We start from the raw sequence: 23,975 nt of genomic DNA, 5'->3' as shown, positions 1-23,975 counted from the left end.
TTGGAATAAGCAAATTTAAAACACAGAATCTGTTCTCCTGGTGACTCTCATCTCTGAGTAACCTTTGGTGCTTCTCATCAAATATCAGCCTACGCACATCACTGTAGATCTGTAACAGATAATCAATCCCATGGTTATTAAATGGTGCAAGAGTAATTAGACATGCAGAGAAGATAATTCATATTATCTGTGGATAGATATAATTCTGTTCTTTGCATGTTTTTATGCCAGTCTTGTGAGCAGATTAGTGCTCAGACTCCTTTAAATAGACATTTGGTTTTGTACCTGGCATAATGAAAAAGTGATTTGACTTAATATATGTTTTTTCCTTCCTTCATAGGCATTTCTCTGAGTGCCCTTCCCATGTATTTGAGTGAAATATCTCCTAAGGAAATCCGTGGTTCATTGGGTCAAGTCACAGCAATTTTCATCTGTATCGGTGTTTTCGCTGGTCAAGTTTTGGGGCTGCCAGAAATATTTGGGCAAGTGAGTATTTAACAGATGTTTTCTGTGGCAGAACACAAGCATGCTTAAAGTGTTATATTTTCATATTTTGACTGAGTTCTTTACAAAAGTGGAAAACAGAAACACTTATTGTTTTGTTGTGAAGCAGTTTGAAAAATTGTTTCTTCCATATCTTTTAAAAGCGTGTACATGTGACTCAGTTTGGTAGACATGGCAAGCAGTTTAACAGCTTGAGCGGCTTGTGTCTGTGCATATGCAGGTTTTCCCACCCCACCCCTCTTTCTTGATGTACATTTATTTTTTGCTGGTTTCCAGTTTCTTTGAGTACCATGAAAGTGCTTAAGAGTGTTTGCGTTTTTCGCTTACCGTTCTTCAGTGTGAGATAGAACTGAAAAAAGCTTGGTTAGTGTTCTTATGAGGACCTACATAGAAAGACTCTCGCTCAATTATTATAGAGTTCCTTGTAATGCACTCCTAATTTTAGACTAGGAGGTGGAAGAGCAGAGTTAATATATACCTTTATAGAAAGAGATTATCTATTCAGATATAAGAGGTTATCTTGCTGTCATAGGCTGAGATTAGCTTGGTGGCCACTGGATGTCGTCATTTCTCTGAATAAATAAAGTCGAGGTTTATTCAGGCTGGCACTTGGAAATACTTTTCACCCAGAGATGATTCTTCAAAGCAGTGTGGGGGAAATGTCTGCAACAGTCCTCTTGCAATTAAACCTGAACGAAGAATCCCTTCTGACAGCCAGCAAAAGTAGCATACAGTTGAATAGTGAGGAGAGCTTGTCCTCCCATGTCCGTCCAAATTCAACCCCTTTGTAAACACGTGATACCATCCTCCCTGACACTTTTATTTTTGCCTGACCAGCTCTCCCATTCTGTCCCTTTATCCTTGGGCTCGCTTATTCTCGTCAGCTCTCCTGGAGGCAAATGGTTTGACTCAACTTACCCTTTAATGAAGGACAGATTATTCCCCCTTCACCAAAGCAACAGATTTTAGGAAAAAGCTGAAAATGGCTTTCCCTGGCCGGCATTGTGTGGCTTCTACAAATGTCCCTTCTCTTGCTTTGAAAGGTAGTCTATTACAAATGAGTGTATTAAATGTCAAGAGGCTGATTCACAACTGCTTAGAATATACATCAGCTCTTAAGTAGTAGATTTTTAAAATTTTTTTTCTTTTTGAAGCATGCATACACTTTAAAAAGTGAGGTGTCGTGAAAATTCTTATTTCTCTGTTAGGTCTTTGGGATATTTTGAATAGGAAATACTTATTCCTTGGTTTCAGCTCACTCTTGCTCGTCTTATTTCTCTTCTCCCCTTCCTTCCCTTCCACTCCCAAATTGTGGAGGTTGCGATTCTGCTTCTACAACCTGCTTTATTATGCAGTTAATTAATATTACATCATTAAAGATAGACATTAATTTATGTAAGAATACACATTATCTTTAGAATTAGTTCTTTTCAAGGTGGGTAACATCAGCATGTAAAAGGAACAAAGTTTTGGCTGGTGCGAATTAGTATAGTTCCAGTAAAATTATTGGAGCCAACTTGGATTTTCCAGTTGGGTAAGCGGGTGTATTTTCTTTTCAATATATTAACATATTAATAAAAATTAGCACTGAGGGGAAACCTCAGGCTGTTTGAAATATGATTCCCTAGTGTAGTTTTATCCTTCTTTGAGGGCTTTATAAAAATTCATGTTGGTTTCAGTCAAGCCAGGGTTTTCTTCCCTAGCTTCATGTGGTTCCCATTGAAGTCAGTGGTAGTTTTGCACCAGGAACAGCAGTTGTTGCCAGAGGATGTTCCTGCAGAGGGTACGTGTGATGAGTTCACTTCTGTTGAAGCTGGGAAGCATCAAACATGGTGTTCTGAGTTCTTTAGTCCTTGCAACACTTTCCTCTCTCCCCTCCCCAGCAAACATCTTGCTCAAATTTCTGTCACTTTGTTTGTTCACATTCAAAAGTAGGTTCAAGAATTTTGTAGGCTATTTTCTAGTTGTAGGCATCTCTCTGATGTCATGACTTTTGTTCACTAATGATGTAAAAGCTTCTTATCAAGTCATTCCCATATTATTTAATTTTTTTTCTCCCTTTTCTTCTGCTGGAGAAATCTTTGTTGCATTCAAAGTGAGGCCGGTATTCCAGATCCACAGCCACTGTATTTTGGAGACAGCTATGCATTCATGGTGTCTTACTGATTTCAGCTGTAACTGCAAACTCTTGCTTTCCTCAAAAGCCTGAGGTCATTGCATTATACTTAAGCCATTCTGTAATGTACCAGTCTGTGGTATAATTCTACCTTTGTAAAATTCATAAATTGTTTACAGCAAATAGACAGGGAAGTTGTGATCAGTAGGAGCTTGTTGCCAGTGATCACCGTTCTGCGCAACTGCTTGCATTAGCATGTTGAAAACCACCTTTGTTAAGGCTGTCTGACAATGCCCAGCTTTGTAATGATCATGGTGTAAAACCTCACAGGAGTATTTTCGTATTTCTCTGTGGTTGATCGGTTGTTTCTATCAGAATGGGTTGTAAATAATACTAGTTGTATATTCTTGTCTTCTGTCATGGCTTCATAACAATTTTCTCCTGAGCTCTTTCATGTAGCTATTACTTATAATGAGCAAATATCTAAGAGGTTATTAACCATAGTATCTAAGCAGTGATGGTTTTGAAGAAAGCAGGGACAAAGGCAGAGTTGAGCATCTTGCTACAAGAGACTGGAACAGGAATGGATATGGGGAGGTGTCTTTGTTTAACCCACACCCGTGGCTAAACAATAACCAGTTGGTCTAGCACCCAATGCCCCTTCCCCAAATGAGAAAGGGAATTGGGAAAAGGAGAGAGACTCAGCGGTTGAAATTTAAGGAAACCAATATCAATGCTAATACAAAAGACACAAAATTATACTTAGCTCACAGAGTGGTGGCAAGTTGCTCCAGGGATGGCAATCATTAAGGAGAAGGAGAAAGAGTGAGGGGAGAAGAGAGCAGAGCAAAGAGCACCCCCTCCCCAGCAGCTTTCCCATTCGTAGTGAACATGACATTAATGATATAGAATACACCTGTGGGCCAGCCTGGGTCAGCTGCCCTGGCTTTCACTGCTAATGGCCTTGATCACCACACCACAGCTGGCCACAAGCTGAAACCAAATGTAACAGAAACTTGATTCTATAAATTTTATCCCCATGAAACCAGGAGAGGAGGGCTGCAGGCATGGCTGAGGTCCTGTCTTGTAAGAGGAGTTGACAGCAACATTGCTTGTGTGACCAAGTAAATGGAGGGAAGGGAGAGAAACTGACTGTACCGTGTTAACACGGGAAAGAAGAGCTGCAGAAGGAATAGAGTGGCTTAATCTCAAGGACAATATTGCTACAAGAATAACTTTTTATAAATATTCTGTGAGAATCTATGATTCTAATTGCATGCTGAAATTCAACAAAGTGATGTTTGGAACAGACTCCCGGCTGAAGTAACTTGAGCAGAAAATTTAACTTTTAAATTGGAGCCTGATGCATTTATCTGGATTACATGAGGCTGTTGCCTTCAGAGGTTCTGTAGAAGTCTCTCCCCACAAAAGGAAAGCATTTTCATAGGCTGTGGGGCATAGCCTTGCAAAGCTTTATTAACAACCTAGTTGATAACTTCCTCTGTTATTGAATGCAACAGTGTTCTCTTAAATGTGGAAGTGTGATTAAAATAGCTCCAAAGCACTGAGTATTACTTGAGGCAGTTCAGAAAGCCCTTACTGCTTCTTGTGTCAGGTAGGTTAAGCAGCCCCAAAGTGTTTTTTTAGCAATCCTTTATTTATGAAGACCATCCCAGGTTGAAGCAGGAGGCATGTGGGCAGCCCCAGGTTCGGGGCTGGGGGGCAATGGTTGGCTTTGGCTGTGTCACTGTCTTGAGGCTGGTTGGCTGTTTCCCATTCCTTCAGCCTTCCCAAGCTTTCTACTGGAAGTGCAGAGGGTTGACAGTCTTCTCATTTCCTTCTAATACCTTTTCATGCCAGTTCTGTCAACTTATGCTCATTATTCTTTTGGTCAACTGTTATTTATCCCTTAATATCTTTCTCTTTCTTTTTTTTTTTTTTCCCCACCTACTGCAATGTGCTTCCTTTCTTCTCCCCCTGTCACTTGTGATCTTTGTGTTTAAGGTTAGACTTCATCTTCTCTAGTAAAACAATCTCTTTAACCTCTTTCTTATCCTAGGTGCCTTTCTCTGTAGTAATTCTGGTTTTAAATTTCAACCCAGGAGAACAAGATTACACAGATGAAATTATACTTTAAAAAATAGAATTTTTTAATATTTTTTCCTGTTTTTCCTGGAAATGTTTTGGCTGAAATATTACAGAAATGCATTTACTTTTTTTTTTGGGGGGGTGTCATGCCATATTGACACGAACTTGCCAAACACTGCTACATCCAATTCTAAAATTATAGTATAAAAAAGCAGATGCAAAAATCTAATAATGATTGTAAAACTTAAATACAGGCATTCTTTTGGATTCTGAATATACAGGCTTTTATTCTATTTGTTTCCAAAGGTACTAATTTTAGAGTATTGAGTCTGAAGAAGGTGTTCCTTTAGCATGCAGTGCTTACCAAGAGTGATTATGCAAAGGAGAAAAGCTGCAGTCGTGACAATAGTCCTCTGCTGCTGTGGTTTGATATTCTTACTTTCTTTCCTCTCTCTTAATTCCCTCCCATCCAACAAATCACAGAAATGTTTTTTATTCAAGATTCTGATTCTTGTAGGTCATAATCTATGGGAAGCCACATCTGCTGTGTCTCCATTGAGGCTTAGGAAATTACACGATGGTAAAGCTTGCTGGTGATCAGACTACAGAGCACAACGACTTTACATGCTGGTGACCTGCTTCTCTCCATCACCCTGACTGCTGACAGTTGTGTGCTCATTTTCATGTGCTAGCATCTTGTTTTAGTTGTCTGTAAGCCTGAGCCGTTAATTCTTCAGGAAGCCATGGCAACTGTAGATGACAACTTGGTGCTGGCCCACAGGAGTGCAGTCATGTTATCTGCCTTAATGTGGGCGCTGAGTTATTGCTACTGGCTACAAGATTATTTAACTTATTTGGGGCATTTTTTGTTGTATACCGTGTGCAGCTTTCCATATATCTGACTGAAGGAGAAAATAGATATTTAAGATAAGGAGAAAGTGTTTCAGACCTGTCACTTCTTCAAATGCTGTTCTTCAGGTGTTTCCATTCTCTCTGTTTCTGTGGTTCTGCAATTAAATCACCCAGCCCATTTTTCTGACAGATTGTTCCCTGCAAAGCAAGGGCCAGCACGTTGTCAGCTTCAGTTTTGAAAGTTTGAATCTATGCTTACTGTCTCAGGGGAATATTGTCTGGCCTGATTCTGGCATATTTCGTGCATCCTCAGGTATCTGTCTGAAACTAGCTCATCTAGTTCTTCCTGCATGTAAGCCTATGTACCACTCTGAAAGTTTCCTTAGGCTGGTGTCATCTTTTAAGTGTTGTAGACCACCAGGCTGTCTCTCCTAATGCTTCAACTTATTTCATGAAGGTGAGTTTTAATCTTTCCTTAAATGATAAGAGGATTTAGTTTATGGATACATTTGCTGTTGTTACTGTATTCATAATTTTTTTTTTATACATTGAGCCTCAATATCTCTATCATCTGTGTACAGATATGAGAAAGGGGAGAAAAAAATGTTTCACAGTATATATATGTATTCAGGACAGATAAAACTGGACTTGTTGCCTGTTGCCATCTTTTCCTCAGCCTTCTGCTTTGAGCCCCATTTCCCACGGTGTGTAAGGCTTTGCCAAGCCGTAGTTGTTTCCCCTGGAGCTGCCCCTGGTGGCTGCTGGCTCTGGCTGCTCCTCTGACCAGAACAGCTGTTTGCCATAGGTAGGCCAATGGAAAAATAGATTTTGTTTACTTTGGGAACCCTATTTTGTACAGTTCAAGTGTTTCTAGGTCATGCACCCACAAGCTTGTCTAACTATAATGCAGTGTTTCATAGTTCATAGTATGTCGCCCTAAAAACCTTGCTTTGCTTGCATCCTAAGACTTATTAGGGCAACACTTGCTGAATAATCTCTATTGCTACTGTAGGTGTTCCCAGCAGAAAAAAAAAGGTAGAGCAAACAGGAAAACTGTAAAATTCCTGTTGTGTCCATCTCACAATGGAATGAGTGAGATGAATGCTGCAAGTAGTTATGGTAATCCTGCTTTAAAAAGAGTGTTATCGAGCAGTGTGAGGTACAGGAGGGAGCAGCAATGATCAGAGGTGGGAAGTGGCTTCTTGAAGAGAAAAGACTGGGTTAAGGCTCAGCAGCTCATATGGGTAATCCCATGCTGAGTAAACACTTAAAGCAATGCAAAACAAAGTAGACCAGAGAAGACTCAGTATTTGTCTTTAAGTGACATGCTGTCTTTGTCTAGATTTTCCTCCATCTTTCTTTAAATAAATTTGGAATTTGTCATTGCAAAACTGTTGTGTAAGTGGTTACGGTTATGAACTTTATTAATTGAATGTTGTCTTTGTCTTTGAAACAACATGAATTACAGTTTTTTGAGGAATGTGAGCAGCTTTAATGCATATCTGGCTAGAGATTACCTGTTTTTAAAAAAGGAGTTAGCTGGAAATAAGTTTGTGACACATGGTGATATTGGGCAAACTGTCCTACCCCCACAACTGATTATTTTAGCAAAGAAATTCTGTTGTTGATATAAATATCAATTTCTACAGGAAAATGAGCTAAATTTGGGAAGGGGCTAATGAACTTCACAGACACTGTACTACATGTCTAGTAAGGAAAGATCTCTGTGAGTCCCTTTCAAGTTAGTTCTTCTTTATGCAAGTGGACCTTTCTAAGGAATAGTTATGATTTTTTTTTCTTTTTTTAAAATCAAACTAAACTTCTGTAGATGCCACATCAAACTCTAATTTTCTTTACAAGACCCCTTAAAAATGATATATTTGAAGTGATAAATGGTTGTATGTTTAGGAAAGTTTATATAGGAATTTTTCCTTTTGCTTTACCAAGTTCTTTTGAAAGTACCTCTTCACTTAAACTAAAATAGACAGTGATGGAATAGGTAGTTGTACAGCCTGTGCAGTTGAAGGCTGTTCTGAAAACTAAGCTTTGATTTTACTTGTCAAAGCTTCATTTTTAGCGTGTTTTTTCCCTTGTTTTTCTTTTTTTTTTTTTTAACTGATCCTTCTTCCTAAGACTATTGACTCAGATTCAAGGATTCCTTAAAAACTGTGAGTAAATTATAGATGAGAAAAGAAAGCAATTCAGAATTGCTCTGGGGACCTGCAGCCTGCAGGTGGACAACAACGACAAAATGGTCTGTTGGAGATGCTCTTGAAATGAATCTTACACATTAGCATGATAACACAAAGTATAAATCAACCAGTTTCCTCATATTTTCCTGTGACCTCTTTTGTTCTATGGGTTTATCTTCCCCTTCAGCCATGATAGTGACTATAGTTAAAGATATTTATCTTTCAAGACATGAGTGAGAATTTATTTGAGAATATAGAACTGAGAGCTCTTGTGGCAGTAAGAGACAGAGGAGAACTTATGCAGTTGAACTCTTGCAACTGCGTGAAGTATCTTGGAAATGAAAGCAGTTTATGCCTCATGGATTCATGCTGTTTACAGAATATGAAAAGGTGTTTGTAGCTTCCATTAGAGTAGGATGAAAGCATCCACTCGTTTAGCATTTTCCAGAATCATTCTAATTTCTGAAGTATCCTATTTGCGATGATTTCAAAAATCTGGCTGTGTAGAATAAAAAAAGGTAACATCTTCATTCTGCCTAGGTATATTCTAGAAATCTACCAAAGTGTAGCTGGAGGCCAGTAACTAGTGGTGTACCTCAGGGGTCAATACTGGGTGCACTCCTGTTGAGTATCTTCATTAATGACCGGGGTGATGGTGCAGAGTGCACCCTCAGCAAGTTATCAGAGGGTGCCAAACTAGGAGATGTAGCTGATATGCCAGAGGGTCGTGCTGCCATCCAGAGGGACTTCAACAGGCTGGAAAATTGAGCTGACAGGAACTTCAAGAAGTTCAACAAGGGGAAGTGCAAAGTCCTGCACCTAAGGAGGAACAACCTCAGGCACCAGTACATGGTGGGGGCCACCCAGCTGGAAAGCAGCTTGACAGAAAAGGACCTGGGATCTTGATGGATACCAAGCTGAGTGTGAGCCAGCAATGTACTCTGGTGGCAAAGGCAGCAAATGGGTTCCTGGGCTGCATTAGGAGGAATACTGCCAGCAGAGAGGTGATCCTTCCTCTCTACTCAGCACTGGTGAGGCCTCACCTGGGGTGCTGTGTCCGGTTCTGGGCTCCCCAGTACAAGGAAGACATGGACAAACTGGAGAGTCCAGAGAGGGACCACTAAGATGATAAAGGGACTGGAGCACTGAGGAAAGGCTGAGAGAGCTGGGCCTGTTCAGCCTGGAGAAGGCTCAGCTCAGGGGGATCTTATCAATGTATATAAATACCTGAAGGGAGGGTGTAAAGAAGGCTGAGCCAGGCTCTTTTCAGTGGTGCCCAGTGACAGGACCAGGGGCAATAGACACAAACTGAAACACGGGAGGTTCCCTCTGAACATCAGAAAACACTTCCTTTTACTGTGGGGGTGACCGAGCACTGGCACAGGTTGCTCAAGGAGGTCATGGAGTCTCCATCCTTGGAGATACTCATAGAAACACAGAATCATAGAATGATTTGGGTTGGAAGGGACCTTAAAGATCATCTGGTTCCAACCCCGCTGCCACAGGCAGGGACACTTTTCCACTAGACCAGGTTGCTCAAAGCCCCATCCAACCTGGCCTTGAACGCTTCCAGGGAGGGAGCATCCACAGCTTCTCTGGGCAACCTGTGCCAATGTCTCACCACCCTCACAGTAAAGAATTCCTTCCTTCTTTCTTCAAAAGCCGTCTAGACATGGTCCTGGGCAGCTGGATCTAGGTGACCCTGCTTGAGCAGAGGGGGTGAACCAGGTGACCTTCAGAGATCCTTTCCAATCTCAACTATTCTGTTATTCTGTGAAATACTAAGTGTACACAGAATTGTATGTAACAATTTACAACACAAAGATCTCAGTGTATTCATGTTGAACTTCTGAAGAATGATTTCCTAAGGCTCTTAAACCTGAGCTCAAAAACTTTAACTAAGCCATATGCCCAAATATGTGAGTAGTCCTGTTTGTTAATTTCAGTGGGGCAGTTTATATTCTTAGAAACATTCTGCTTTATGGAGCCTATTGTAGTATAGAAATTACTGGTTCTTAGTAAGATCTTAAGAGTAGAAATTAGTGTAGGACATGGGAAAAATAAACCAGGCATTTGGCTCATGAGTTCTGGTCCCCAATATTTTTTTTTTTTTTATCAGGAGTCACCTAAGTTTGGAGCAAGAGTTTGAGGAGGTGGTTTCAAGTACTCCTGTAAATGCTCTGCCATTGAAACCAGACTTGCAAAAGGTGCCTCCAAATTACCCTGGTCCCAGCCATTCCTCTGGACTGCTGAGCTTGTACAGTGTTTCTTAAAAGCACAGCAGCAAAGCTTCTTTATGTTTTTGTAGTAAAATGCAAAACTCTGAATTAAAAGCTAGAGCCTTCACAGAAGGGTGTTTTAAAACTTCTGCTAAGGATACAGGAGACTAGTTGGTGCTTGTAAATGGCTGCTCAAATCCATAAGGGGATTGATTATGTGTATCTGGATGGAAATCTGCCTTCAGTTCCTGCAAACTGGTACTAGACATGCTAATTAAAAATTGCATAAGGTAGTGATTTTGAAGATGGCAATCCTTTTTAAAGTATTCTCTGGGTTCTTTTTTTATCTAACACATAAGGCACAGAGTTTCTTATTGCTGGAGCAATTTCCGTGTCATTTATGAAGGTGCTTGCACTCAGTTACAGGCTGTGAGTTGCTGACCAGGGACTTGGAGGTCACCTCACCCAAGAGTTGATGCAGCCAAGGGAAGCTGCTGTGCAGCCACCAGGCTAGAGATGCACAGCCTTGGTGGTGCTGACAAGGGTACAGAACTGCTGCCAGGACCCTCTGGGTTGTTGCATATTCATAGTTCAATAGTACCCATGGGAAGAGAAGGTTGAGGGGATGTGGTGGGTGTTGATATATTTGTAATGGAGACATTAAATGAGGTATTTTGTTTATATCTACTGTGGAGCAGCTGAGATATGTATTTACTGGCGATTATAAATCAATGTTTTATTGGTTCCCCTGAGACAGACACAAAGGTATTTATTCATCCCTTTTCTGTACAGAACTCATTAAGTAATGCACGGGAAAACAGCTGTGAGTCTTCATATTTGCAAATGAGTTTCAGTCCATTAAAGTTGTGCTGTGAGACTTCAACTCCCGAAGTTTTAGGAACAACACGTGGCTGATGATTGACAATGTGTAATATTTAAATGTTGCAATTTTGCATTTGGGAAGGAGAACATCCCACGGGAGAGGATTTCTCTGAATGTGGAAGTGGGAGTGTGGTTATAGAAGAAACAGAACGGTAGAGATATATGTATGTATTTGTTTATTTTTAGACTTACTGCTGAACAACAGACTTCATGGCAGAGCATCTAATGTTTGCATGAAAGTTTATCATCAGTGAGGACTACTTTCTCATAGACAGTTGAAACAGTGCCCACCTAACTCTTGAGAAGATAAGGTTTCTATGTAGCGATACCCTCGTTTAATTAGATCAGTTGGAAGAGTAGTAGACAAGCTGTTACGACCTGGTCGCAACAGATTCATGGATCCCTTGGAGTAAATTAAGGTGAAATGACACCAAATAACTGGTATGCAATTAAGAACAATTTATTAATACAGGGAAAGTGGCATGGTCATAAGTGTCTTAGGTTTCTTAAGGAGCTGAGAAAAGTGAGAGAGAAAGGGAAAAGAGAAAAAGGATAGAAAATATGAGAGAGAGAAAGAGATACCACCACCCTTGGATCCAGCAATGTAACTTGTTTGTAGAGTTGGTTGGTCCTCAGGTGGCAGGCGCATGTGCACCGGCGTCCCAAGTGGGAAGTTTTAAATACTTTAGGTCATTTACATGTGAGATAGGAGAGGGTGGTGCCATCCCTCTCGTCTCCTCCCTCCGCTCGCTTCTCACACTAATTGGGACGCCTGCGCATTTGTAGGCTTAGACTGTTCCCGAAATGAGTTGGTGGTCCCCCAAGGGGTCTCTGGTGGCCATTGATCCCCCTAGACACCTAGACATGTGATGTCTGCTGCATGACTCTGCTTCTATGCAAGCGTGGTTGATGCCTTGATGTTGCAAAGATGTTGCATATGTAGGTTGGCCTCAAGGAAAAAGGTACCGTCCTGCCTCTGCAGGACTTATCTCTTCCTCTGGCCAGAGTTGTAAAACAAGTCGTTTAAGGCACAGCAAAGGTACTGTTCTGCCTCTGAAGCCCTTATCTGTTCCTCCGCCCTTATCTCTTCCTCTGGCCAGAGTTGCAAGACAAGTTGTTCAAGGCATAACAAAGGTACCGCTCTGCCTCTGCAGCACCCATCCCCTCCTCCCTCCAGCCAGAGTTGTACAACAAGTTAAGGCATACATACTCTGTCCATCACACAAGCTTTCATGGAAGGATATTCTTCAACAGGTATGAAGTGAAGAAATACTTCCAAATACCGTGGAAGCTGAGCGCAGTTGCTTATAATTTGTCAGACTGCTTTCTCTTCATCCACTGAAACATAGTCAACACGTGTAACTAAGCTTAGAGCAATTGTTTATGTTGTCTGTATATTTAAGGTTTGCCAGACTTAAAAAGGTGGACTTTTTCACTTACTGTAGTTGACCTAATAGCAGGCAGTATCTGTCTGCGAACCTCGTCTTATCATCTGTTAGCTGGACTCTGCTTCAGAAGTTTATGAGCAAGTAAACCTTTTAGGTGAAGATTTGCCTGTCTCATTAGTGCTTGAGTATCTGTTAATATTTACAAATCTGTTATTAAGCAATAAATCTAAAATTATTTGACCTGTGACTTCCTTCCCAGTGTGCTTCACACACTGGGGAGACAACCACCATTTAAACATTTTTGAAGGTTCTGGTTGATTAACATTTCAGTTTTAATTTCCATTGTCCTTTGTAAAATCACCCATTATTGCAAAATCGTGTCCTAATATGTAAATTTATCCTTTACAAATTGGGTATTAATGCTGTGGTAAATTGGTCAAGCATCATAGGGTAGCATTCAGTCATCATATTGAGCAGTAGGGTGTATTTTCTAGACTTGTGTTTCATAGTTTGCTTTTGAAACCATTGGCAAAAAGAAAAATCAGGAGGTATGTTCATGATTAGTATTTTGAAGGATTTTTTTAACTTTAAATGTAAAATTAAAATGAGATTTTTTTAATCTAAAACAGATGTCACCATTAAAAAATGTCGAGATTAAATATTAAACTGTTTCAGCTGTTTTAAAAACACCAAGGTAACCGAGTAAGAGGGTTGCAACCAGCTCCAAAAAGGAGAAAAGAAAAGTAATTGTTATAGGTGACTCCCTGCTAAGGGGATCGGAGGGCCCCATATGCAGGCCAGACCCGACTCACAGGGAAGTCTGCTGCTTCCCTGGGGCTTGGGTAAGGGGTGTTGCCAGGAGGATTCCTCAACTGGTGAGGCCCTCTGACTACTACCCACTATTAGTATTCCAGGTGGGTAGGGATGAGATTGAGGAGAGAAGTCCCAGGGCTATCAAAAGGGACTTCAGGGCCCTGGGGCGTTTGGTAAAGGGGGTAGGTGCGCAGGTGATATTCTCTTCAATTCCTTCGGTGTTTGGTGAAAATAGGGAAAAGACTATGAAAGTACAACAGATTAATATGTGGCTAAGAGACTGGTGCCGTAGGTGGGATTTTGGGTTTGTTGACCACGGGGCGGCTTTCATGGCACCGGGCCTGCTTATGCCGGATGGGGAACAGCTGAATCAGAAGGGGAAAAGGGTTATGGCCCAGAAGTTGGCAGGGCTGATCAAGAGGTCTTTAAACTAGGTTCGATGGGGGAGGGGGATAAGACCAGGGCAGCCACAAATGAACCTAGGGGTGACAGGCCTGCGTCGGGGGCAAGGCCGCTAACCCAGCTGAAGTGTGTTTACACCAATGCACGCAGTATGGGCAACAAACAGGAAGAGCTAGAAGCCACTGTACAGCAGGAAGGTTATGATGTGGTTGCCATCACAGAAACGTGATGGGATGACTCTCATGACTGGAGTGCAGCTATGGATGGCTATAGGCTCTTTAAGAGGGACAGGCGAAGCAGGAGAGGCGGTGGGGTAGCGCTGTATGTTAGGGAGTGCTTGGACTGTGTTGAAATTGAGGAAGATGGTGAGGATGACAAGGTTGAATGTTTATGGGTGAAGATCAGGGGGAAGGTCGGCAGGGCGGACATTACGGTGGGAGTCTGTTATAGACCACCCAACCAGGATGAGCAGGCGGACGAGGCGTTTTACAAGCGGCTGTCAGAAGCCGCCTGGTCGCCGGCCCTTATACTCGTGGGCAACTTCAACTTGCCGGATGTCTGCTGGAAATACAACATGGCAGAGAGGAAGCAATCTAGGAGATTCCTCGAATGCGTGGAGGACAACTTCCTCATGCAAGTGGTAAATGAGCCCACTAGAGGAGGGGCCCTGCTTGACCTGTTGTTTGTGAACAGAGAAGGACTAGTGGGAGATGTGAGGCTCGGTGGCCGTCTTGGGAGTAGCGACCACAAAATGTTAGAGTTTTCGATAGTGGGGGAAGTAAGGAGGGGCAAGAGCAGAACTTCTGCCTTAGATTTCCGGCGGGCTGACTTTAGCCTGTTTAAGAGGCTGGTGGACCGAGTCCCTTGGCAATCGGTCCTGAAGGGCAAAGGAGTCCAGGAAGGCTGGACATGCTTCAAAAGGGAATTGCTAAATATTCAGGAGCAGGCTGTCCTGGTGTGTAGGAAGACAAGCCGTCAGGGAAAAAGACCGGCCTGGTTAAACAGAGAACTTAGGCTAGAACTTAAGGAAAAAAAGAGAACCTACTTGCTCTGGAAGAAGGGTCGGGTAACTTGGGAGGTCTATAGGGACGTGGCCAGGTCGTGTAGGGAGAAGATTAGAAGGGCCAAAGCTCAATTAGAGCTTGATTTGGCTGCTACGGTCAAAGATAAAAAAAAAGCTTTTACAAATACATCAACAGCAAAAGGAGGGTCAAGGAGAGCCTCCACCACTTGCTGAATGAGGAGGGTAGTGTAGTGTCAGGGGATGAGGAAAAGGCAGAGGTGCTCAATGCCTTCTTTGCCTCGGTCTTTAATGTCAAGACCGGTTGTCCTCAGGAGGCTCGGCCCCCAGAGCCTGAAGTTAGGGACGGGGGGCTGTGTGAACCTCCCGTAATCCATGAGGAGACGGTTAGTGACCTGCTGTGCCAGTTGGACACCCACAAGGCTATGGGCCCGGATGGGATTCACCGCAGAGTAACGAAGGAACTGGCAAATGAACTTGCCAAACCGCTCTCGATTATCTACCGGCAGTCCTGGTTAACTGGAGAAGTTCCAGCTGACTGGAAATTAGCAAATGTAACGCCCATCTACAAGAAGGGTCAGAAGGACGATCCAGGGAACTATAGGCCTGTCAGCCTGACCTCGGTGCCAGGCAAGGTGATGGAACAGATCATCCTGAGTGCCATTACACGGCACATGCAGGACAATCGGGGCCAGCCAACATGGATTCATGAAAGGCAGGTCCTGCTCGACCAACCTGATCTCCTTCTATGACCAACTGACCCGCTTAGTAGATGAGGGCAGGGCTGTGGATGTAGTCTATCTAGACTTCAGTAAGGCATTCGACACTGTCTCCCACAGCATCCTCCTAGACAAACTGGCTGCCCGGGGCTTGGATGGGTGGACTTTTAAATGGGTTAAAAACTGGCTGGATGGCTGAGCCCAGAGAGTGGTGGTGAATGGGGCAAAGTCCTGCTGGCGGCCGGTCACTAGCGGTGTTCCCCAGGGCTCAGTTCTGGGGCCGGTGCTGTTCAATATCTTTATAGATGATCTAGACGTAGGGATTGAGTGCACCCTCAGTAAATTTGCAGATGACACCAAGCTGGGTGGGAGTGTCGATCTGCTGGAGGGTAGGAAGGCCCTACAGAGGGATCTGGACAGGTTAGATAGATGGGCCGAGACCAACGGCATGAGGTTCAACAAGAACAAGTGCCGGGTCTTACACTTCGGCCACAACAACCCCATGCAGCTCTACAGGCTGGGGGAAGAGTGGTTAGAAAGCAGCCCGGTGGAAAGAGACCTGGGGATGCTGATCGACAGCTGGCTAAACATGAGCCAGCAGTGTGCCCAGGTGGCCAAGAAGGCCAATGGCATCCTGGCCTCTATTAGGAATAGTGTAGCCAGCCGGTCTAAGGAAGTGATCGTCCCTCTGTACTCGGCACTGGTGAGGCCACATCTTGAGTACTGTGTTCAGTTCTGGGCCCCGCACTTCAAGAAAGATGTTGAGGTGTTGGAGCGAGTCCAGAGGAGGGCAACCAAGCTGGTGAAGGGTCTGGAGGGTCTGTCCTACGAGGAACGGCTGAGGGAGCTGGGGTTGTTTAGTCTGGAGGGTCTGTCCTACGAGGAACGGCTGAGGGAGCTGGGGTTGTTTAGCCTGGAGAAGAGGAGGCTCCGAGGTGACCTTATTGCAGTCTACAACTACCTGAAGGGAGGTTGTAGTGAAGTGGGAGTTGGCCTCTTCTCCCGGGCAACTAGCGATAGGACAAGAGGGCACAGCCTCAAGCTTTGCCAGGGGAGGTTCAGGTTGGACATTAGGAAGAATTTCTTTACAGAAAGGGTTATTAGACTTTGGAATGGGCTGCCCAGGGAGGTGGTGGAGTCACCATCTCTGGATGTGTTTAAGAAAAGACTGGACATGGCACTTAGTGCCATGGTCTAGTTGACATGGTGGTGTCAGGGCAACGGTTGGACTCGATGATCCCTGAGGTCTCTTCCAACCTGGTTGATTCTGTGATTCTGTGAAATGTGCTTTGGGGTTTCTTTATTTTTCTTAACTTTCATATACCTTAGTCTAGCCTTTATAACTTTAGTTTTGCAAAATATAGAGTCATAGAATGGTTTGGGTTGGAAGGCACCTTAAAGATCATCTAGTTCCAACCCCCCCTGCCATGGGCAGGGACACTTTTCCACTAGACCAGGTTGCTCAAAGCCTCATCCAACCTGGCCTTAATCACTGCCAGGGAGGGGGCATCCACAGCTTCTCTGGGCAACCTGTGCCAATGTCTCACCACCCTCACAGTAAAGAATTTCTTCCTAAGATCTAATCTAAATCTACCCTCTTTCAGTTTAAAACAGTTACCCCTCGTCCTGTCACTACTTGCCCTCATAAAACGCCCCTCTCACGCTTTCCTGTAGGCCCCCTTCAGGTACCGGAAGGCTGCTGTAAGGTCTCCCTGGAGCCTTCTCTTCTCCAGGCTGAACAGCCCCAACTCTCTCTGCCTCTCTTCATAGGGGAGGTGCTCCAGCCCTCTGATCATCTTCGTGGCCCTCCTCTGGACTTGTTCCAACAGCTCCATGTCCTTCCTATGTTGGGGGCCCCAGAGTTGAACGCAGTATTCCAGGTGGGGTCTCACGAGAGCGGAGTAGAGGGGCAGAATCACCTCCCTCAACCTGCTGGCCACGCTGCTTTTGATGCAGCCCAGGATACGGTTGGCTTTCTGGGCTGCAAGTGCACATTGCCAGCTCATGTTGAACTTCTTGTCAACCATCACCCCAAGTCCTTCTCCTCAGGGCTGCTCTCAATCCATTCTCTGCCCAGCCTGTATTTGTGCTTGGGATTGCCCCGACCCACATGCAGGACCTTGCACTTGGCCTTGTTGAACTTCATGCGGTTTGCACAAAAAAAAGAATTGCATCTAATGTAATTTCTAGATGCCCTTAGGCATTTTGCTTTGCCTCCTGCTGCAGCCCCAGGAAGATGCAGGTCTCTGGAGTTGTGTGTGTCGCATCTGCCAGTCCCACAGGGACATCTGAGGTACCTTAGGGGGTCAAAATGATACTATATGCTTATGTTCGAGCAACTGACTCTTATTCTCTTCAATTATTTTAATTTACTGTTATTTTAATTTACTGTTTTATATTATGTTATTTATGGAAGTTAACCTGCATTGCTGAAAGGAAGTTTGTCTGAAATTTTGCATAGCTCCAATGTGCCTCTAATACTTCTTTCTAAATAAGTTTGAGTATATATGCTGGCTGCTGCTGATAATCGCCTTTGAAAGCTCGCCATTTCCCATTGCTTTTCTCAGAAATTTTTACTTTTCTCTGAAATGAATAAGCCGTGAAGACAAATTATGCCATTTAAGTGTTCAGTAAAAAGCTAGTTGTTACTCAATAAAAAGTGGCACCAAAAAGCATCTTGGGAACCTGTAACAGACACTTTAATTCTCCCTCTCAATACGTACAACATGAGCTAACATGCAATTTAATGAACAGAAGGTCATGGGATTTGGACACCAGCCACTTCTAAGGCTATTTTAAGCCCTGATCCAAAGGTGGTTTACTCAGTAACAAGAAACCTCCTGCTGACTTCTGTGAATTTTACTTTAGGATTGTCCAGCCTTAAGTCTGGTAACTTTCTGTACTGTTTAATACCTGGGAAGGCACTGAGACTTGACTAATCTCGTTGTCAGAGTGTGTCTGTAGTAGTGACATATAAAAATAAATATCCACATGGGTGCAGAACAGAGGTGAAAGACGCATACTATCTGGGTTGCCTCTGGTTTAAACGAGAAGGTAAGCACTTCATAACATATTTTGACAGAAGTGGGTTACAGGAATGGTCATGCAAAGAGAAAACTGTATTCAGCAGGGATGCAACTGGTAGACAGGGAGGTCAGTGCCCTCCTCTGCAGCCGGACGAGGTTGTAGAGCAGTGTTTGGAGTGACACAAGGAAGGTAAGAGGAAGGTAGTTGTCCTGCACATTATGTGAGCAGCTGGTCTGAAGCCGGAGGTACAGGAGACATACTCATTTCTCAGCTGCCCCATGATCATCACCACTGTGCCATACCCTTGACTCAAGGAAGAAAAGACAATTCTAACGCTAAGAAATTGGTTCCGTCTCGATGCTTTTTCAGTCCTTGGCCCCAGGCCAGTGAGGTTGTCCTTTACCTTTAGGAGTGTTTTATATGGCACAGTAATAGATTAACAGAGAAGCGCTGGACTTGTTCAGGCTTCTTAGCTTTGCATACACGAGTTAAGTCTTCTCAGTCTGTTCTGAGCAGGGATGTGATTTTTTTTCTGTGGCAAACAAAATATTTCTGATATGATACAAAGTTTTTGTGCCAACTCTCTATTAAAGAGGATAAGATTCAATTACTTGAACATAAGCATATAGTATCATTTTGATGCCCTAGGGTACCTTAGATGTCCCTGTGGGACTGGCAGATGTGACACAGAAAACCCCAGAGACCTGTATCCTCCTGGGGCTGCACTGGGAGGCAAGGCAAGATGCTTCAGGGTATCTAGAAATTATACTAGATGTAATTCTTTTTGTCTCTGTGTGTGATTATATTTTGCTAAACTAAATTTTAAATGTGTTCCTGCTTCTTACAGGAACATGAAAAAGAAGAGACTGCCAAATCACTAGTTCCTGGACATTTTGAGTATCTTGTATTGGCAGCAAGAGGCTTTTATCTCTTTGCTTCCCCACATATAAAATATGTCATTTTACGTGAGAAAGGTATTATACAAAAAAAATTGCTGTTTGTAAAATGTTCAGTGCTGTAGTAAACCCACCATAACCCCACCTGCCCAAGGAATTAATTCCAGAACTAATATTTAAAGGGGTTTGGAATAGTGACTGGAACATAGACCTGCTCACTGAGAGATCACAGTTCATCCTGTGCACTGGATGAGAAAAAGAGAGAGCGAGTATTTATTTTGATATGATCTCCTGCCAGTTTCAAGCAGTAAAGTTAAATGAGGCCTGTGAGGCGGCGTGGCTGTTATGCTGGGATGCAAAGCAGGGCTGGAGTCCTCAGGGCAGTGCCCTGTGCTGCCCTGTGTGCAGGCTGCTGCCTTGGAGGAGGTGTTTGGAGTGCTGTGATTTCCCCACGGCTCGGGAACGGGCAGAAGGCAGGGATGTGGGGAGCGTGCCCTAGGGCAGCTGGGGTCAGGGATGCTCAGCTGGACATGGGGATCTCCACAGCAGAGAAAAACAAACTTGGGGCAGAGGGCAAACAAGGAGCCTGACTGCAGTGTAGTGGTTGATACTCAGTTGGGAATGGGGAGTGGGATGCATGTCTAGATTATGCTTTGTAAATAAATAAAATTATTTAGAGAGAGAGAGTAGAGCTTGTGGCAGTCATGTATTTCTGTACTCAGTTTTTTTTATCCTGTCATACATCTTGTACTGGAATACTTAATTGGCCTCACTAGATCTTTCCAAAAATGAGTCCCCACGTATAGGGCAGCACAGCACTTCTTCCCACCTCTGTTGTATGACCTTGTCAATTGTTCAGTTCTCTCTTTTAAAATTCGTATACATATGTGCATATTCTTAGCCTTTTCTGTGTTGCAAGTATCTTCACATTTTACCAAAATCTTCCTAATTAGGGAAAATATTAAATGTAACCAGTGCTTAAATAAGTCATTGAATTTTGTATGGACCAATAGTTCAGCTTTCAGCAGTGCCTGTTGACATTTTCCCCATGCCAGTTTCTTTCCTACCTTTTAGTTGTTACAGTAAGTTCCATTTTCTGCACTTCAGCTGATGAATCTCTGGCATAATAACATTTGCTTTACTGTATTCCCGTATCATTTAATCTTGCCTAATTTTCAGTTGATAAAGCCATGTCGTGCTTTATCCATTTCCTTTTTTTTCCCCCCACCTCTTATTTCTGCAGCTTTGCACTTTATTATATCAACCGTTGAATGAGTCTGTGGTTGTCAAACTTGCTCTACTATTTAACTGTCTTTTGTAAATAGATCAAAGCTGGGTTTTTCGTGCTCCAGCCTAAGCAAATATCCATAATGTGACAGTTTAAAATGAAAATTTAACCATCTTGACATGTTATTTGTACCAGTTCTGAGCAGGTGATGAGTCAGGTCCCTTGTAATTAAAATATTTAATGCCCTTTTATGTGGTTGTTTTCATTTCTCTCAGTAGCGCCTGTGTGCTTCTCCTTACTGATGACAACTGAGGTAAAGTGTTAATGTGTCTTCTAAGTCATGCCTACGCTGTCTTCTGCCTTTACCTTATTATTGCTTCTGAGCATTGTCCCAGTTTGTATCTTGTCTTGTTCCTTCTTAAAAAGAAGGAAAAATTCAAATAGATTTTCAGCAATTCGTATTTTATAGTTTCAGACCAACAAATGTATGGACCTTTTAAACTCATTTTAGTCCTTCTGTTTCTTTTCTGTAGTGGGATGAAGAATTTGAATGTGAATAACGTAAATTAAGAGAAAAGCAAGTAGAATGCATGTTCTATAGCATTATAATCTATGTTGCATTGGTGAAGTGGGAGAATGTAAAATAAAAACTATCAACAGAAAGTAGTTTGGGGGCTTTTGACCTTTGATTTAACTGTGGAAAATGATACAGGAATAAAATTTATCCAGCTCTGTTTAGGGAAATGTGAGCTCTGAATGGATGGATTCATTCTGGTGGAGGGATGGAATCCAAACCCCCAGTGCCTCTTGGAGCTCAATCAGCCAGGATGCAGCGCAGTCTGCTTTTGATGTAGCCAAGCTTTTGAAAATGTGCTAGACATGATGCCTGAACAGTAGTCTCAGAAGGCTTTTCAATTAAGAACCAATTCTCAAATTAGAAAGCATTGGATTAAATAGATGAATGCTGAACTTGGAGAAAACGACTAAAAAATTTTGTCTTTGCACTCAGTTGGAACAGAAGGCATCTTAAAAACGTGGACAGAACAAGGGCCATTTTGCAGGAGAAAATAATACTGCTGGCACTTTTCTCATTCAACTACTTGAAAGTATCCTGTCTTGAGAGTAAGCCCAGAGAGCTAGATGAGCTCTTTACTGCCTTTCGTAGCCTTTTCCTGAAAGAGCTTTGCTCAGGTCACCCTCTATAGCTGGTTTTAAATAATGAATATATTTGAGGATGTTAACAACTGCTTCAGTGGATTTCAAAGAAAATTATCAAAGTCAAGTTGTATGTGAAATCAGCTAGCAGTTGAGTAGATTCATATAAATAGTGTTTGGATAGGGCAGCACCTTGTGCTCCTCACCTCCACTGCAGTGGGGCTCTGGCAGGTTAAAACTGCTTGGCTTCTGTATGGCGAACTTACCAGAGAGGGGTCATGGGTGCTTTGTGTAGGTAGGGATGCTGCACGTGGCTCTCATGTTTCAGGTCCTTGCTGGAGACTTCCAGCAGATCACTTGCAAGACAATAGAAAAAATACTTTCTATTTCATGGACTTGGGAAGAAGGCTGTCCATGTTTCGTTTGAACATCTGCGACAGGTTAGATAATTCAGAGTGGGAGACAGTATAGTGTGTTATTCTTGGTTACGCTACTATAAAACCAAAGATCCTCTTTAAGGTTCCACGGTTTTGGGCAGGAGGATAGGTGAAACCCTTTTCTTTCTTACACTTACTTAAAGTACCATGGAAGCCATCTTAAGAGGTGGAATCATTGGCTGCGAGAGAAAACATTCCTAAAGACAACCTCACTTCGGTTAGCCAGATATCTTGTTTGTTGTTAAATTATATAGCTTTCGCTCTACTTGTGTTGAACTGTACATGTCTTCTTTTCTGAATGGAAATGAAAACTGCCTGACTGTGTGCTTGTTGTACCTGTAAGGCAAATGTGTTTTGCCAAGTAGAAGCAGCTTGTGGTGAGACCTCAGCCCAACTTGTTTCATTCCCAGCAGCAGTGAAATGCTGAACGGTCACTGCCTTCATTATATCGAGAACCACAAACCTGTGCTAACCGGCAGCTTAGCTGAAGCGTTATCAATCAGGATTTTACGTGTACTATGACAAATAGAGAACTGAGCCAAATAGATACATGTTTTTTTAGATCAATTAGATTAGACTAAAAGACAACATGCAAGTGTACATAACTACATGAAAACAGTGTTGTGCTGTTCTTAAAGCTAATGAGTGATAACACTGTGAGTGGGGATGACTTGTAGAATATGTATTTGAGTATCAGATATATCAGATTTTTACATGTATAGTTATTGATGCTGAAGGAAAGGAAAAACATGTTATGTATTGCTGTTTTCCAGCTTTCCTGCCTCTCTTTTATCATGCTCAGTCAGTTCATGGCTTGAATTCTGTCTTCCTTGGCCCTTGAGTAAGGTGATCTGAGGGGGAAGTGTTCAAACTGCTTACTAAGCTCAGGCAGAAGACAACACTCTGCTCACTGACACTATGTGTGGAATGATGAAAAGTTACAGCATTTCCCATCAAAGCTATTTTTTCTTCCTAGTATCACTATGGGAGAGTATTACTGACTTACGTTTGCATCCCTTTGCAGGAATCTCGGTGGCCTTACCTATTTGGAGCGATCATTGTTCCTTCATTGATACAAGTCGTGATTCTGCCTTTTCTTCCTGAAAGTCCTCGTTACCTCCTGCTTGAAAAACATAACACGAGCAAGGCAGAAAAAGGTACGATGTGTTACTTTCTTGCAACAAAAGGTGTTTAGTGTAGGGCTGCAGGCTAGAAAGTAGTTTTGATATCACAGTAAAAGCGGAATATTCCAATAGGAGAGGTTCTATTGGCAATTATTTTTCCCTCACCTTTTTTGTTTGTCTGTGTAAATATAACTTGCTTTGTTTTTTTTAATAAATTAGATTCTCCAACAAACAACCTATGTAGCATTATGCATGGTGGTACACACCTAACCAAATCATCCTGCTGGTCTGCGTCAACCGCTATATGCAGGGGTTGTTCAAGAGTGAAAGGTGGTTTCAGTCTTCATGACTCTCCCTCATCTACAGTCTTTGCAGTTTGGCTAACAAAAACACCGATTCCGTTGCTGGGTTTTGTTCAGTAGTCACCGTGTTTGACCCCGTGCTTCTGTAACTCAATAACCTTTGTAGATCTAATAAAAAGCTCATACACCTATTTAACTGAAAATTTTCAGTGCTTCTGTATAGCTTACTTCAGTTTCACAGACACAGACCAGAATAATTTGTTCTTACTTTAGGTTCTATGTATAAAAGAACTTTCTTGTCTGATCACAGCTGCTGTATTTTCTGCCCCAGTAAAATTACTACGGTCAGTTGTAATTTCCAATACATCATCACATTATGGCTGAGAGAATGTTGAAAATTTGGTTTTGCTTATTATAGGGACACGTCAAAAATAAGAGTCTACAAAGAAGGAAGAAGTCTGATTATAATACCAAAATGCTTGCAGAACATAACTGCACTTTAAAAATTATTCCTAAAAAACTTCATTTGAATATAAACCTTAACATTTTCAATCACAACTAGTTGCTTGCAAAATTACTTGCAAAGTGTGACTCGGCCCCTGAAGCTTAA

General features: G+C 42.5%; 1 protein-coding gene across 4 annotated transcripts in view; it reads left to right on the top strand.

The window, feature by feature from the left end:
- SLC2A9 (solute carrier family 2 member 9) overlaps nucleotides 1-23,975 on the top strand; it is a 112,920-nt gene that overhangs the window by 19,959 nt on the left and 68,986 nt on the right. For all 4 annotated transcript variants that reach the window (XR_011048360.1, XM_068402785.1, XM_068402786.1 and 1 more), the window contains 2 exons: nucleotides 341-486; nucleotides 22,964-23,096. Coding sequence is in view for 3 of the 4 variants with exons in the window: in XM_068402785.1 (XP_068258886.1) it covers nucleotides 341-486; nucleotides 22,964-23,096 (279 nt within the window). In the remaining variant the exon portion in view is untranslated. The remainder of the gene's footprint in view (nucleotides 1-340; nucleotides 487-22,963; nucleotides 23,097-23,975) is intronic.

Source organism: Nyctibius grandis, chromosome 6, assembly GCF_013368605.1.
Source record: "Nyctibius grandis isolate bNycGra1 chromosome 6, bNycGra1.pri, whole genome shotgun sequence".
Taxonomy (NCBI): Eukaryota; Metazoa; Chordata; class Aves; order Nyctibiiformes; family Nyctibiidae; genus Nyctibius; species Nyctibius grandis.
The sequence above is the reverse complement of the archived record's forward strand: the minus strand, read 5'-3'. Positions and strand labels throughout refer to the sequence as shown.